Below are 14576 nucleotides of genomic sequence, written 5' to 3'. Positions count from 1 at the left end.
GGCATGCCGCACTCATGTCCCCCCCCCCCCCCCCCCTCACCGAGGACGCTAATTTTGTTTTTATAAACAGTCGAGAAGCCGTTATGCTAAAACCCAACACGAGGAGTGTACCGGGAACAACCATGGTCAATGAAGAGAGTCGCAAATCAAAAAGATCAAACGTGTAAACACTCAACCAAAGATTTTATCTAAACAGATCCACCGAAGACCATCACGAGCTGAATTCCGCGAGATACGATCAAGACACACCTCCACACACCGCTAAACGCATCATCTACACGGGAACACGTGGGAGACAATTTTCCGGCTAAGGGGCGCCACATTGCTCCAACCAAGACAATGAACCTAAGAAGAACGAGCATGGAGTCCATCCCGTCGGCCCAAAGTCCATTGGAGGCAGGGTGGACCGACTATGACGCCAATGAGGTGGGGAGGAAACCCGATCGTGTGGGGGTGTTGTTGTCAATTTTGTTGACCATGACCAAAAAATTAGTAGTGTTCACTTTGATCATAGAATCCAAACACATCCACGGACTTCGTCACAAGAAGTACATACGGTTTACTTTTTTAGCCTCTGGGCCTTTTATTTTCATTTATAATGTAAAAATGGTAAACCTTTTCCCCATGTTAATTTTTTTTCTTCTTTCAAATCTCACATGACAACATGCGTCACAATCTAAGCACGCGCAAGTGGGCAAGCTGCGGTTTCCACCCTCGACGAGCAGCCATGACTAGGACAATCGCCCCCGACACGCACCTCGGCTAGATGGATATGGATATACATACAAGTCAGCATACCAGCCACCTTGCCCGCCGCCGCACACCACAAATATCTTGAAAGGCCAAGTAAATTCAACTTCGTTGTCAGAAGAACGAGTGACTCAGAGCAGAGGAGAGGAGAGGAATCGCCGGTGCTCACCATCACCCGTCACGCTCCGATGGAGAGGATAGATAGACAGCACGGCAGGTCTCTGCGGATAGAGAGGAGCACGCACGCCGCCGTGCGCTCCGGACACGCAACGCAACGCAACGCAACGGCAGTGCTGCTGGCTGCGTGGGCGTGGGAGGCCCATCCTGGATACCCGTCGCGCTCATCATCTCCCCGCCGCCAGGCCCAACAAAACGGGGGCCCTCGCGCAAAGCGAGGCGACCTACCGAGCTGCCGAGCCGAACCACCCGACCCGAGCGACCGACCGAGCGAGAGAGGCGAAACAAACTCGTTGCCGATACAACAAGCAAGGCGTAGGCGGCGTCGCACTCGTGTGTGCCGAGCCGAGCGGGACGGCGTCGCGAATGAGCGAGGGGGCGGCTGCGGCGGCTGCGGCGGAGGAGGAGGATGGGGCCGAGGCGGGGCGGGCGGGGCGGGCGTGGGCGTTCAAGCGGGATCTGGCGGCGGGGGCGCTGATGGGCGGCGCGGTGCACACCGTGGTGGCCCCCATCGAGCGGGTCAAGCTGCTGCTGCAGACGCAGGACGGCAACGCCGCGCTGCTCGGGAGGTCGCGCCGCTTCCGGGGCTTCGCCGACTGCGTCGCCCGCACCGTGCGGGACGAGGGCGTGCTCTCGCTCTGGCGGGGCAACGGCACCGCCGTCATCCGCTACTACCCCTCCGTCGCCCTCAACTTCTCCCTCAAGGTTCAGACCCCTCCTCTTTCTCTCCCGCCCCCTTTTACTGGGCCTGTCAATGACCAGTGCCAGTTGCATTTCGTTGAGCCGCCGCGCGCCGTTTCCCGTGCTGCCGCTGGTTGTTGGTTAGACGCGATCTCGTCGGTGTTTCGTGAGATGCTGCCGCTGCGGATTTGGGGATCGTTTTTCAGTTCCTTGCTTGATTGATCCACCACTTGCTATGCCTAGCATGGTTTGTGATGCCAAGGGGGATTACAAGTCCGGCCATGTCGTTGCCTGCTTCATAGGGAGCATCCAGTGCTGCTATTCATCTCCATGCTCCACACTGCGGTGCGGGGAGGTGAATTCTCAGGGAGGTAGAGATTAGATTCGGCCGTGACATGTCTTTACTGACGACACATAAGATATAGTATGAGATTTGGTGGGCTTTCGCTTTCCATGGATGAATGTCTGCCTCTCAGAATGGCAAGGAATAAAGCGCTCTGCTGCTCGTGACTCTTGTCTCCAAAAGCCGTAGAGATCAGTCATGTATAAACACTAGAGAGTGATATTATTGGTGCATATATTCTTGCGCTTTTATAGGCTAGTTTGTGGAATTCCATCAACAGGCGTGGCTGGTGAGAATCTATTTGGTCAAGTTTTTCTGTTGAGAATTTAGGAGGTAGGAATGACGCATTGGAAATGTACCGTTATATAAGTGGCGTCTTGTCAGCCGACATATAATGAACATCTGGTTACATCAACTATACTACCACCTATTTTTTGCATGCCATATGAAGCTACCATGTGACATCATCGACATGTTAGTATTAGTGGATTACGAGAGCCTAGTGCAGGATAAAATTATGGAACGCCTTTCTTGCAAAACGACAAAGAGTGATCATGAAAGATAGCAGATGTCATCAATGCATAACGGGTTTACGGAAACAGATGGTCAAGAAGATATTTGACTTGCCATCTGGCACCTTAGATTTTGAAAGGTACAAACGACAATTCTCTGTGATGACATGTTATGTCGTCGGATATGCAGTGTGTACTGGCCTCCTGAGCTTGTTTTGTGTTTATAACATACTAAATACCAGTAGGCCTGCTCGCCCCTTTTCTGTTTAAAATACTGAATAGGAGTAGGTTTTGTCTCAACATGAACGGAGAGTGATCCTGTGATGCAGCAATAGCTATTAAGGCTAATGTACAACTTATCATTTAAAAGTAACATAAGTCGTGCCAAGTACATTGTTAGGACACTAGATGATATATCATGCTGAGTCAACTGTCACCAGAAAAGCTCTTTGTCAAATGCTCCTGCTAATCTTCTTTAGGTTGATTGTCTCATTGGTACCAAGCAAGTGGCCTATTGCTAGTCCTTTTTAAATACTTTTAAAACAATGACGATAAGTAAGTTTAGAAGCACATATCTGTAATTTCCTGATAATTTACGAGTAAGATGAAATTTTAGTGTCAAGCATGTTTGCTATACTTCAGTTAGCAGTTTACCATGATGTTCCCTTCTAATGCAGTAGTTCTGCTAACTTTCCTTCGAAAAAACATGCTTATTTATTTGTTTCTGTGATGAGAATATGGATTGTAGACACTAGACAGGACATTAAAATGCCTCGATTTTTTAAGGTGCTCTCTTTTGGCCATGGTAGAGAGATGTCATGAAAATAACCACAATACTGTCCATTAACCAATTTTTTTGTTTGTCATACTAGAACTCAAGAAACAGACATATTAGGTAATACTCACAAGCTATTGAATGTGAATTATACATGTGTGGGCAATGTAAATATATTCGTGTCAAGTTTGTGAAGCTGATCTATACTGGCCAAAATTAGGCATTTGTCCTATGTTTCTATCTGAAGCTGGGCCATCTTACTTTCGATGGGTACCACTTTACCTGGTTGCTGTTAAGAACTTGCTGTCGAGGGGTTCATGCATCTTTTGTTGGTGGGTAGTTAACCTCTGACCAGGTGTGTCAGCTTATTTAATTTGATGGCCTGTATACTGATTTGAGAGGGAAACAGTTGTGAGCTGAAGTTAGTATCTTAAATGTTTATCTTAGCACCTGGTTATAGGGAATGAAGATCTGCCCATCTTAGATCCTAATGCTGAACAAAATTGTGTACAACAACTTATAATGTCATAATAAGCATAACCAAGGGTTCAGAATAATTATTTGTGTTTTTGTCCACTCAATTTATTTTAAATAGTGGTATCTGCAATTTCACAATACAGACATGCTCGTTTCATTATTGTTGCAAGCTTGAATGCATAGTTGATGAGTATCGAGAAGGGAGTTATGTAGAGGGCCAAGCATGAAACTACACCCAGTCTGATAATGATATTGATGTGAAATTTTGGATTGACTATTAATTAAACTCTGAAAGACTATCTTATGGTTATCTAATGTTTATAAATCCCTTGTGGTTATTCTTGCAGGACCTATACAGGAGCATACTAAAAGATGCAGGAACCTCAGCAGACAATAAGTTCACATCAATTGCCCTTACCAACTTCATCGCTGGAGCCGCCGCCGGATGTACCACTCTGGTGATCATTTACCCACTGGACATAGCTCATACCCGCCTTGCAGCCGACATTGGCCAAACAGACTCCCGCCAGTTCAAGGGCATTCGACACTTCATCCAAACCATCTACAAGAAGAACGGCATCCGTGGCATCTACAGAGGGCTACCGGCATCGCTCCACGGGATGGTCGTCCACCGGGGCCTATACTTCGGAGGCTTCGACACCGCAAAGGACACGCTGGTGCCGCTGGACTCCCCCCTGTGGCAGCGCTGGGTGACGGCGCAGGCCGTCACTTCCACGGCAGGGCTCATCTCGTACCCGCTGGACACGGTGCGGCGGAGGATGATGATGCAGTCGGGGATGGAGGTGCAGATGTACAGCGGCACCTTCGACTGTTGGCGGAAGATCTACAAAGCGGAGGGGGTCAAGTCTTTCTACCGTGGGGCGCTGTCTAACATGTTCCGGAGCACCGGCGCGGCGGCCATACTCGTCCTGTACGACGAGGTGAAGAAGTTCATGAACGGGGGTAGGTTGTGATAGGTATAGAGAAAGTGTGTGGTTCTCCACAGATTTTGGGGTTCGGCATGGAGATTACACGACCAAAAGGTACAGGGAGCAGCGGCGGCGGCGGCTCGAATCAAGCGTTTTGTTTGTAGTAGGCGAGCACCAGCCTCCTGCTGTTCACCGCTAACCAAACCAACCAACCAGTAGCAAGGGTTTCATCATGGTCTCAAAGATTGTGGCTGTTGTTTGTTTTAAAAAAATTCGTTCCAGTCTCTTTCACGTTTGATTTGAAGTTCCAACAGCTTGACTGCCTCTCTGCCTGTGTCCTTTCCGGTGGCTATGAATATTTTGTACTACAGACTTGCTTGATGACAGGGCAGGTGCAGGGCCTGTCATGATCATGCAGCTGAAGGAGTTCATGATCAGGTGTGTGATTGCCACCCGGTGGGAATATGGTGGGCAATTGGGTTTCAAAACCCATGTTGCACCCAGGATGTTAGTCTGCTTTGAGCTCGCTCGGATCGGCAGGAACAGGTTCAGGTGAACATGTCAAGGAGAGTAAGATCAGTTCCTCCCTCCCTCTCCAAACCAACATTGCCACTGTAGACGACTACGCTTTCCACTATAGAGACGCGCAATAAGAAAAATGAAGACAGGCGTTTTCTGAAATAGCAAATACGTTCCATCAGCAGCCACAAAGTGAGCATGAAAATAGTTTAGTGTATTTGTTATTTTAATCTTCATTCAGAGACCTCAAGCCACATGATCTCGGGTGGAAGGGACGAGGTGGGGCGGCCCATCGTCAAGTTCCAGCCCTATTCGAATGACCATGTTTTGGGCAGAGCTTCAACGACATGACACTTTGAGGTGTGGTACCGGGTTAAGCCTGACATGCTCTTCCTCCATCTCTTCGATTATGAGATTATGTGAGGCCTTCATCCCGTACGGGATCAACAGTTAAAAAACCAGACGACTAAACATGGCCAACTTGATTCCTGCCTTCACCAGTATCAGGCTAACCTACCACGCGCGCGCAGTCTCCTAATTTGCCATCCACATACTGGACAGCAAAAACAGTTGTTACCAGACAACGGCATTTCAACAAGTTTAGTTTCAGCTGCGACCGCAGAATAGCAAGGCCATGCAGATACGCATTCTGAAACAATGAATGTAGCTCACACAGATAACTATATCAACATTTCCCGGCAAAAATAAGTAGGACTACCAAACTGGCACCATTTGATGATCACTCCAAGCAGCGGACAAAGTATTTCAACCCAATACAACAATTGAAATGCTACCAGCATATAATACCATGTCCCCAACAACGAAATCCCCCATTGGTTCCACAAAACCAACTCAATCCATAACCAAAACCCCGACATAGCATCAAGCAGAACCAAGCATTCGGCCAAGAAAAATAGTCTCCATGTCTAAAGCACCTCACTGTTGCTTGCACTCGGCGGGCCGCTCCCCCTGCTGCCCTTCGCCTGCAGGAACTCGGCCGCCCTTCTGTTCAAATCAAGAAAGACAAATGGCAAGATATTAGGTTCGACAGAAACAATTCAATCTATAACAAGAGCATGAGACAACTCTCAGGGGTTTTCATACCTTCTTATCACCATCATCATCATCTTCGTCTTCCTCGTCGTCCTCGTCTTCATCCTCATCCTCCTCATCATCATCTTCGTCGTCTTCATCATCATCATCCATCATGCCGTCAAAGTCCTCATCCTGAGCGGCCTCTCCAGTGAACCATGAAACAGCATGTGGAATAATCTTGTCTCTGATGGTAGATCTGGGAAACAAGATGGGATATTTAGAACATAGAACAAACATTGAAGCATAGAACTGCAGTACTGCATAGCACATAATATACATACCCGATATCATAATCTTGCTCCATCTGGTTTTGCAACTGCTCAGCCTATTGAAATAGGAGATCTATCAAGTCATGCAGCACACAGAAGTTTCAAACAAGAGTGCACACGTAAAGAAGGTCTAACTTACTGTATCCTCATCAATTTCCTCGTCGTCATCAGGAACTTGAGGTGGGCTGAAGAAATTGAAGAAGCTCTCGCAATTTTCGATTTTTGTGATTGGTTTAGTGTTCTTTGACCCCTTCTTTGGCTTCTTCTTTAGCACCTTTTGTGTCAAGCTCTTTCCAGGATACCATTCAATTTCAGTACTGAGAAATACCAAAACAGAAACATTAGTGGAACAATCGATAATAATACACAGAACATGTGGTCGCGGTAATAATTACCCAATGGCCTTCTCTAGGATTGGTTCATCTTCATCAATCATGTGGTACGTCTTTGTAAGCACGTCATTCTTGAAGAATGGATTTGTATTGAAGTGGAACTCAAGCTTGAAACCCTTTGGCTCAGTAATTCTGTACCACTTGATGTCCTTGAGGTACTTGAGAGCTTCCTCATCCCTCTCTTGGATCTGGATACGAGTAAATCATATATTAGATGCCAAACAATAGAATTATGTGCAAACGGATCCCAAGACAAGTTAGAGCAAAAAAGGTGTAGTGTCCCACCTCCTCAGCAAGGATTTCATGGTTCTTCATTGCATTCAACCAGAAATCTGGCACACCCACCTCCTCTGCAGGGAAGCATTATAAACAAGGTCAAAGACAGTTGGAGATTATATTCTGTTCTTACTATATATGATCTTCCAGCATAGAAAATTACTTAGAAGATCTTAGTACAGCAACATATGCTCACCTTTCTGATCTGCAGCAGCTTCACCTGAGACGTCTTTGGTTACACCTTCTACCTCAACCACACCATTGACAACATCATGACGCTGTTATTTTGCAGGTGCAAGAAATCAATCAGATGGATCATGGCATACCGCATCAAATATGATACTCCCTCCGTTCCAAAATATAAGACCTTTTAGGTATTTTACTAGGAGACTACATACGGAGCAAAATGAGTGAATCTATACTCTAAAATATGTCTATGTACATCCGTATGTAGTTTATAGTACAATATCTAAAAGGTCTTATATTTAGGAACGGAGGGAGTACAAGACAGTTTGTATTGTACGAAGCATGCAAAACAGAAACAATTTCTTTATATCCAAGTTTAGCAGTTATTATTATGGTACAGGTGAGAGTTAAACACCCGTTACAGGGGTCAAAGTGAAGTTTGGAAACAGGGTAAAACAGTACTCTCGAAACAGGGTAAAACAGAACAAGCACTGGCATTGGTATCAATTGGTTTACCTTTGAGTACAGTGGCTCGTACATCTTCTGATATTTAGCTTCAAGCGCAGCTCTCTCCTCAAAAAACTTTGCCTCAAATTCATCATGTTGGCTCTGCCAGGTGCCAAATAGCAAACAAAGTTAAGAAATCCACCACCAGATACAACTAGATTATTTTGAAGTCCAAACATACTAGTTGTTCTTTCCAAAAAATGCCAGTAGCATTTTATATGGTACCATCCTTCTCTAAAAAAGATATTACACTACGATCTAATGAGTAGCAAATCGGTGATAGAGCTGGGCAATATATCAAGTTGTTGGAATCATTCACAGTCCGTAGAAACAGGAAATTCCAAACTTCCAAGTAAAAGACAAGCTGGTGTATGGTCAGTTTGGAAGATATAAATGTCTATGGTCTCTCTATCACGCTGTTACCTAGCTTGTCCTACCCAACACGAATGTTCCATTGTTCAGAGTTCAAAAGTTAAAACAGTTATCAGAGGAAAATAATATAGACAGCTGGTATCTTCTTCCTAGAATCATGGCAGGAATCAGCAGCACAGCCTTTAGGGTCCACTAATAAGCAACCGTGCATCCTATCCTTGCTAAGGCAGGATAGCAATCAATCATGGTAGTACGAGTACGAACCAAGCTGTACCGTTACGCAAGCCGTCTTATCAATGGCAGTACCTACCAAGCTGTACCATCTAACGCAGGTGGCATCAGAGAACCACAGAAATCGCACTTAGAACATTTAATAATGCATTTAATAATGATATACGCTGCCACAAATCACCTAAGTAGTAACCAAATCCATGCCAGAAGGAACGCATGTAAAAAAGCACCGCGTAGTGGAACCCCTGGAGTTATACCTGGATCTCTCTGAGCGCCTCGACCCGCTTCCTGACCTTGGGCTCCAGGCTCTCGAGCACGTCCGTGTGCCGGGCCGCCAATCCCTGCAGCGTGTTCTGCACATCCGAGGCACCGAATCAGCGCGGCTAGACCGCATAAACAGCCCAGAGCACCCCCTGAGACGGACGATGAACGGGATAAACGCGGAGCCGCTGCGGGAAACCTCACCTTAATCGACTCCACGAGGTTGGCCTTGTCCTCGGCGCTGAGCTCTGCATCGAAACCACCAGCAGCGAAACCGGTAAGACCTCACAGCCCGCAAACAGTAGCAACAGAGAGGTGGGGAGCGGGATCGAAACCACCAGCAGCGAAACCGATAAGACCTCACGGCCCGCAAACAGCAGCAACAGAGAGGTGGGGAGCGGGAGCGGCGAACGAACCTGCGGCGTTGGGGACGGCGGCGCCAAGGGCGGAGAGGTCGAGGGTGTCCTTGCCGTCGCTCATGGCTGCTGCTGGAGATTCGGGCTCCTCCTGCGAGGGAGGCGGCGTGGGTGAGAAACCCTAGCGGCGGCGGCGCGTGGGGGTGGGGGGTTGGGGGCGCGGACTGCTGCGCGTGGGGGGAGTGGAGGGGTGGAGGGCGGGGGGGAAGGGATAAAAAAAGAGATCGAGCCGAGGGCCGCGATTTTATAGCCCGGGGAAAGAAAAGGCCGCCCCGCCGGTTTGGACTTGGAGTTTGGACTCCGGAGCGGCGCGGTCGGGGGCCGCGGGCCCCGCGCGTCGGTGGGAGGGAGGGGCCGCGCTCCTGCCGGAATATTCCGAATTTCCGTGAGCTGTGACATGACTGGCCGCTTTCTTTTTTTTTCCTTTCTTTTTTCGGGTGACTGGCTGCTTTCTCTCTGGCCAGCCAGCCCATCGACATGAATTGCGATTTGGACGGATTTGAGGTGAATTTACGCTGCAATAAAAACGCGAGATCCCAACTTTAAAAGAAAAACGTGAGATCCCTATAAATGCAATGGTAATGGTATTAGCAAATTTCTGTGTAATTACATACCGGATTTGCTAGGGCGCGCCGGGAGGAATGGCAAGGTACGGTGGCGCTCATGCGGGCTTGAGTGGTTAGCGTTGTCCCATCGCCGCAAGGGGAGCGATGACGCTGACACGGTCGAGAAATAGAGCTTGTTGAAGTAGTTGTGGTCGTAGATAGAGAAGTTGATGAAGTGCGGGTGAGGTGATGGTTGGGGAGCCCAAAAAAACAATGCTTACTAAATCGTTACGATTATGGTCTCTGAAAACATCATTCACTACAAAGGTTGGATGTGCTTTGCTGCGTCGTTGAATTTGTTGAGATTTTTTCAAAAAATTTACCTATTCTATTTCAAAATACATGGTATAATATATTTTTTTAAAGTCAAGCCTCTTTAAGTTCATTTAAAATTATAGAGAAATATCAAAATTCATAATATTAAATTGGTGTTATTAATTATTTTTGTTTAATATTGTGTATGTTGATTTTTTTTATTATGAACTTGGTCAAAGTTAAAGAAATTTGACTTTAAAACAAACTTATTTTGAAATCGATGGAAATTTTAGTTTAGTCGGTGGGGAAGACGAAGGAGTGTGTTTTATGTTTATTTATAATGCGGTTATTTTGTGCGCCTTTCGCGGAGTGATTCTATGTGATCTATTTTGTCAATGGTAGCATGTACTATGTTCGTGCTATATTACTAGATGGTGACGCTTTTCTCCTTGGTGATGGGAGCATATGAGGGGTTGATATGTTTTTTAGACCGGTTGTTGATTGATTTGAATAATCGTTGGTCCGATCAAAATCACAAACCAAAATCAAAATTAAATATTTCAATCGAATGAAAAACCTTTAAATTAGAACCCTAAAAAGCTTTAAATTAGGAAACATATATAATTAAAATAATTAAATGGAAGCGCTCCTTCAGAAATTGTTGACTTGGTCCAAATGGGATGACTAAAATTTGAATTGAAGCGTCAATTAATTATGAAAAGATAAATTAGGGAGCATAGTGTGTTGTACAAAAAATTGAATAAGAGCATCTACAGCCGGGCCCATCAAATCCGGCCCCTCAAACGCCTGGGAACGCGCTCGATCTTGTTCGCGGACACTCATCGATCACGCCTCAAATAATGAAGTCTACACCGAGACACACCTCAAATCTCATATCTCAAATCTTTCCCTAATAATAAAGAAGTTATTGCTTCTCTCGTACATCGTGGATATTTTGCAAAAACATCCCTGTATTTTTTGGTAATTAACTCGCCATCCCTCTTTTAAGTGACTAACCAAGAAAACGTTTCGTTGCACGTGGAATTCACCTTCCAGCTCCTCGGCCCTGACGGCGACGTCCTCCACCCGCGCCGGTCCGACCGTGCCTGCAAGTACGACACCTTCTGCAATAGTTGGGGCATCCGCCGCTACATCACCCTCGAGCAGCTCGAGAGCGCGGCGCTCGGCGCCATCCACGCCGACTCCATCATCGTGCGCTGCACCGTCACGATCCACCAGGCGCGGAGGAGGAGCCTCGCGATCAACCGCCCGAGCCTCGCCCAGATGCCGCCGCCGCCGCCGTCGGACCACGGGATGAACGCCCTCAGGTTCCTCGCCAGCGGCAAGGCCCCCTTCGACGTGCGCTTCGACTTGGACGGCGAGATCTTCAAGGCGCACCGGATGGTGGTGGCCGCGTAGTAGGCGTGGTTCGTGTTGGGTAACGTAGCATAAATTCAAAAAAATCCTACGCATATTCAGATCTTCCTATGGAGAGACCAGCAACGAGAGAGGGATGAGTGCATCTTCATACCTTTGAAGATCGCTAAGCGGAAGCGTTGCTAGAACGCGGTTGATGGAGTCGTACTCGCGGCGATTCAGATCGCGGTGAGATTCCGATCTAGTGCCGAACCACGGCACCTCCGCGTTCAACACACGTGCAGCCCGGTGACGTCTCCGGCACCTTGATCCAGCAGGGAGGAGGGAGAGGTTGGGGAAGATCTCCGGCAGCACGACGGTGTGGTGTCGATGGAGAGACGAGGTCTCCCGGCAGGGCTTCGCCAAGCACCGTGGGAGAGGAGGAAGGAGGGGAGCAGGGTTGCGCCGAGGGAGAGGGAAAACCGTGTCCCAAACAGCCCCAAAACCCCCACTATATATAGGAGGAGGGGAGGGGGTGCCACCCCTAGGGTTCCCACCCTAGGTGGTGCGGCAGCCCCCCCCCATATGGGAGGTGCGGCGGCCAGGGCAGGGGGAGGGGGTGGCGCACCCCTAGGTGGGCCTTAGGCCCACCTGCGCCTAGGGTTTCCCCCCTTCTCCACCTCGTGCGCCTTGGGCCTCTTTGTTGGAGGCGCATCAGCCCACTTTGGGCTGGTTGTCCTCCCCTTTTTGGCCCATTCTACCTCTTGGGCCTGGTGGCCCCTCCCGGTGGACCCCCGGGACCATTTCCGGTGGTCCCGGTGGTCCTGGTACGCTACCGGTGACGCCCGAAACATTTCCGGTGTCCAAGACCATCCATCATATATATCAATCTTTACCTCCGGACCATTTTGGAGCTCCTCGTGACGTCCGGGATCTCATCCGGGACTCCGAACAACTTTCAGTAACCTCGTATAACAATTCCCTATAACCCTAACGTCATCAAACCTTAAGTGTGTAGACCCTACGGGTTCGGGAAGCATGCAGACATGACCGAGACGTTCTCCGGCCAATAACCATCAGCGGGATCTGGATACCCATGGTAGCTCCCACATGTTCCACGATGATCTCATCGGATGAACCACGATGTCAAGGATTCAATCAATCCCGTATACAATTCCCATTGTCTGTCGGTATAGAACTTGCCCGAAATTCGATCATCGGTATACCTATACCTTGTTCAATCTCGTTACGGTAAGTCTCTTTACTCGTTCCGTGGCACGTCATCGTGTGACTAACTCCTTAGTCACACTGATCTCATGATGATGTTCTACCGAGTGGGCCCAGAGATACCTCTCGGTCACACGGAGTGACAAATCCCGATCTCGATTCGTACCAACCCAACAGACACTTTCAGAGGTACCCGTAGTGCACCTTTATAGTCACCCAGTTACGTTGTGACGTTTGATACACCCAAAGCACTCCTACTGTATACGGGAGTTGCACAATCTCACGGTTGAAGGAAAGACACTTGACACTAGAAAAGCTTCAGCATACGAACAATGCGATCTAGTGCTATGCTTAGGATTGGGTCTTGTCCATCACATCATTCCCGAGCGATGTGATCCCGTTATCAATGACATCTAATGTCCATGATCAGGAAACCATGATCATCTATTGATCAACGAGCTAACCAACTAGAGGCTTGCTAGGGACACATTGTGATCTATTTATTCACACATGTATTACTGTTTCCTGTTAATACAATTATAGCATGAACAATAGACGATTATCATGAACAAGGAAATATGATAATAACCATTTTATTATTGCCTCTAGGGCATATTTCCAACAGTTCGAGGGCCTCCTCTACGGGCACGGCCGCGAGGCCGGGAAGGACGAACTCGAGGTCGGCGGCGGCGCCGTCACCGCGGAGGCGTTCCGCGACGTGCTTCACTTCATCTACACCGACGAGATCCCCGTCGAGGGCACCAAGGGGAGGGGGTCGTACGATTGGATGGTGCAGCTGTTCGAGGCCGCCGACTACTACCTCATCAAGGACGAGTTGAAGCTGGTGTGCGTGTGCAGGTTGGGCGAGTTCATCAAGGACTCCGTCGTCAAAGCGCTCATGGAGATCGCGGAGACCTACTCGTGCAAGGACCTCTCGCGGGCGTGCCAGAACTTTGCGGCGCACAAGGGACTGAGGCTGTTGCCGAACCTAGAAAACATGCAGAGCGCCATAAAGAGGGGATTGTTGGTGTCCAGCTCCAGCGGCGCCGCTGCTCCCGCGAGGGGAGGATCATGGACGTGCCGGCTCCGTCGACGAGCGGCTGAGTGAATTTTTCTTGCATGCATGCATGCATATGGTACATACACTTCGTACTATCTAGGGTAAACTTTCACACTACATTTATTATAGGGCGGGTTGTATAATGCCTATCGATATAGCTAGGCCGCAAATGCATCCACGCGCCGACTAGCGCCTCCTGCAAACTAGGAAGGAGGAGGGAGAGGGACAGGCGAGGGGCCAATACATGAAGAGAAAAGGAGTAAGCTTTGAAGAGACAGGCGGAGAGCACGAGGAAGGAGGTCGGGGCAAAACACTACTCCGAGCACTTGGTTCACGCTAGCTCCTACCTCTGTTATTTCTTCCTATGTAATTATACTGGCTGCTCGTGGGATATTCAAACTGAAATGTTCCATAAATATATTTCGTTTGTCCACGAGGGTCCACGTACAAATTTATGCAGCCTAAATTAGTGGGTGTGGTCTTGAATCATGGTTATTGGGTTAAGAGCGTGTTTTCTTTTTTCCCGCTGCAACGCACGGGCTCTTTTGCTAGTCCATATAACCCATGCAACTATTACAGCCACGCACACATGTCGTCCAGCTACTCCATCGCTACTAAACATGCCATGGGACTATCAAAATTTGGCATGTTTGGCTATGGTGGAGATCATCTACGGCTGCCCTTGTCCTTCGTGATGCCCTTGCCATCCTTGTCACAAAAGTACCGATCGAAGATGCAGTATGGATCGAGTCAGGTCTGCTCATCATCGGAGTTGTCCTCGTCGCTGCTCACCTCCTTCTCCTCCTATGGTGGTAGTACGGATCGAGCCGGGTCTGCTCCTTCTACTCCTTCGGATGGACCCCTCAAACCCTCCTCAAACGTCCGTACAGGCCGTCCGGTCACTG

The 14576-nt window shown here is 48.3% G+C and overlaps 2 protein-coding genes and 1 pseudogene across 2 annotated transcripts; 2 read left to right on the top strand and 1 right to left on the bottom strand.

The window, feature by feature from the left end:
• The first annotated feature begins 360 nt into the window (after positions 1-360).
• Positions 361-4965, top strand: LOC123401538 (probable ADP,ATP carrier protein At5g56450). Its single transcript, XM_045095368.1, has 3 exons — positions 361-426; positions 982-1632; positions 4063-4965. Exons 1-3 carry the CDS (start codon positions 361-363, stop codon positions 4687-4689), a joined length of 1344 nt encoding a protein of 447 aa, XP_044951303.1. The 3' UTR covers positions 4690-4965.
• Positions 4966-5872: 907 nt separating this feature from the next.
• Positions 5873-9381, bottom strand: LOC123448266 (nucleosome assembly protein 1;2). Its single transcript, XM_045125101.1, has 11 exons — positions 9169-9381; positions 8957-9000; positions 8749-8844; positions 7898-7990; positions 7392-7473; positions 7205-7269; positions 6923-7107; positions 6667-6844; positions 6540-6583; positions 6268-6454; positions 5873-6168 (listed from the first exon to the last, which is right to left on the bottom strand). The coding sequence occupies exons 1-11, from the start codon at positions 9230-9232 to the stop codon at positions 6100-6102; spliced, it is 1107 nt and encodes a 368-aa protein (XP_044981036.1). The 5' UTR covers positions 9233-9381; the 3' UTR covers positions 5873-6099.
• LOC123401527 lies at positions 9231-13715 on the top strand (annotated as a pseudogene).
• Positions 13716-14576: the final 861 nt, after the last annotated feature.

The sequence above is a fragment of the Hordeum vulgare genome, chromosome 1H, assembly GCF_904849725.1.
Source record: "Hordeum vulgare subsp. vulgare chromosome 1H, MorexV3_pseudomolecules_assembly, whole genome shotgun sequence".
Taxonomy (NCBI): Eukaryota; Viridiplantae; Streptophyta; class Magnoliopsida; order Poales; family Poaceae; genus Hordeum; species Hordeum vulgare.
The sequence above is the reverse complement of the archived record's forward strand: the minus strand, read 5'-3'. Positions and strand labels throughout refer to the sequence as shown.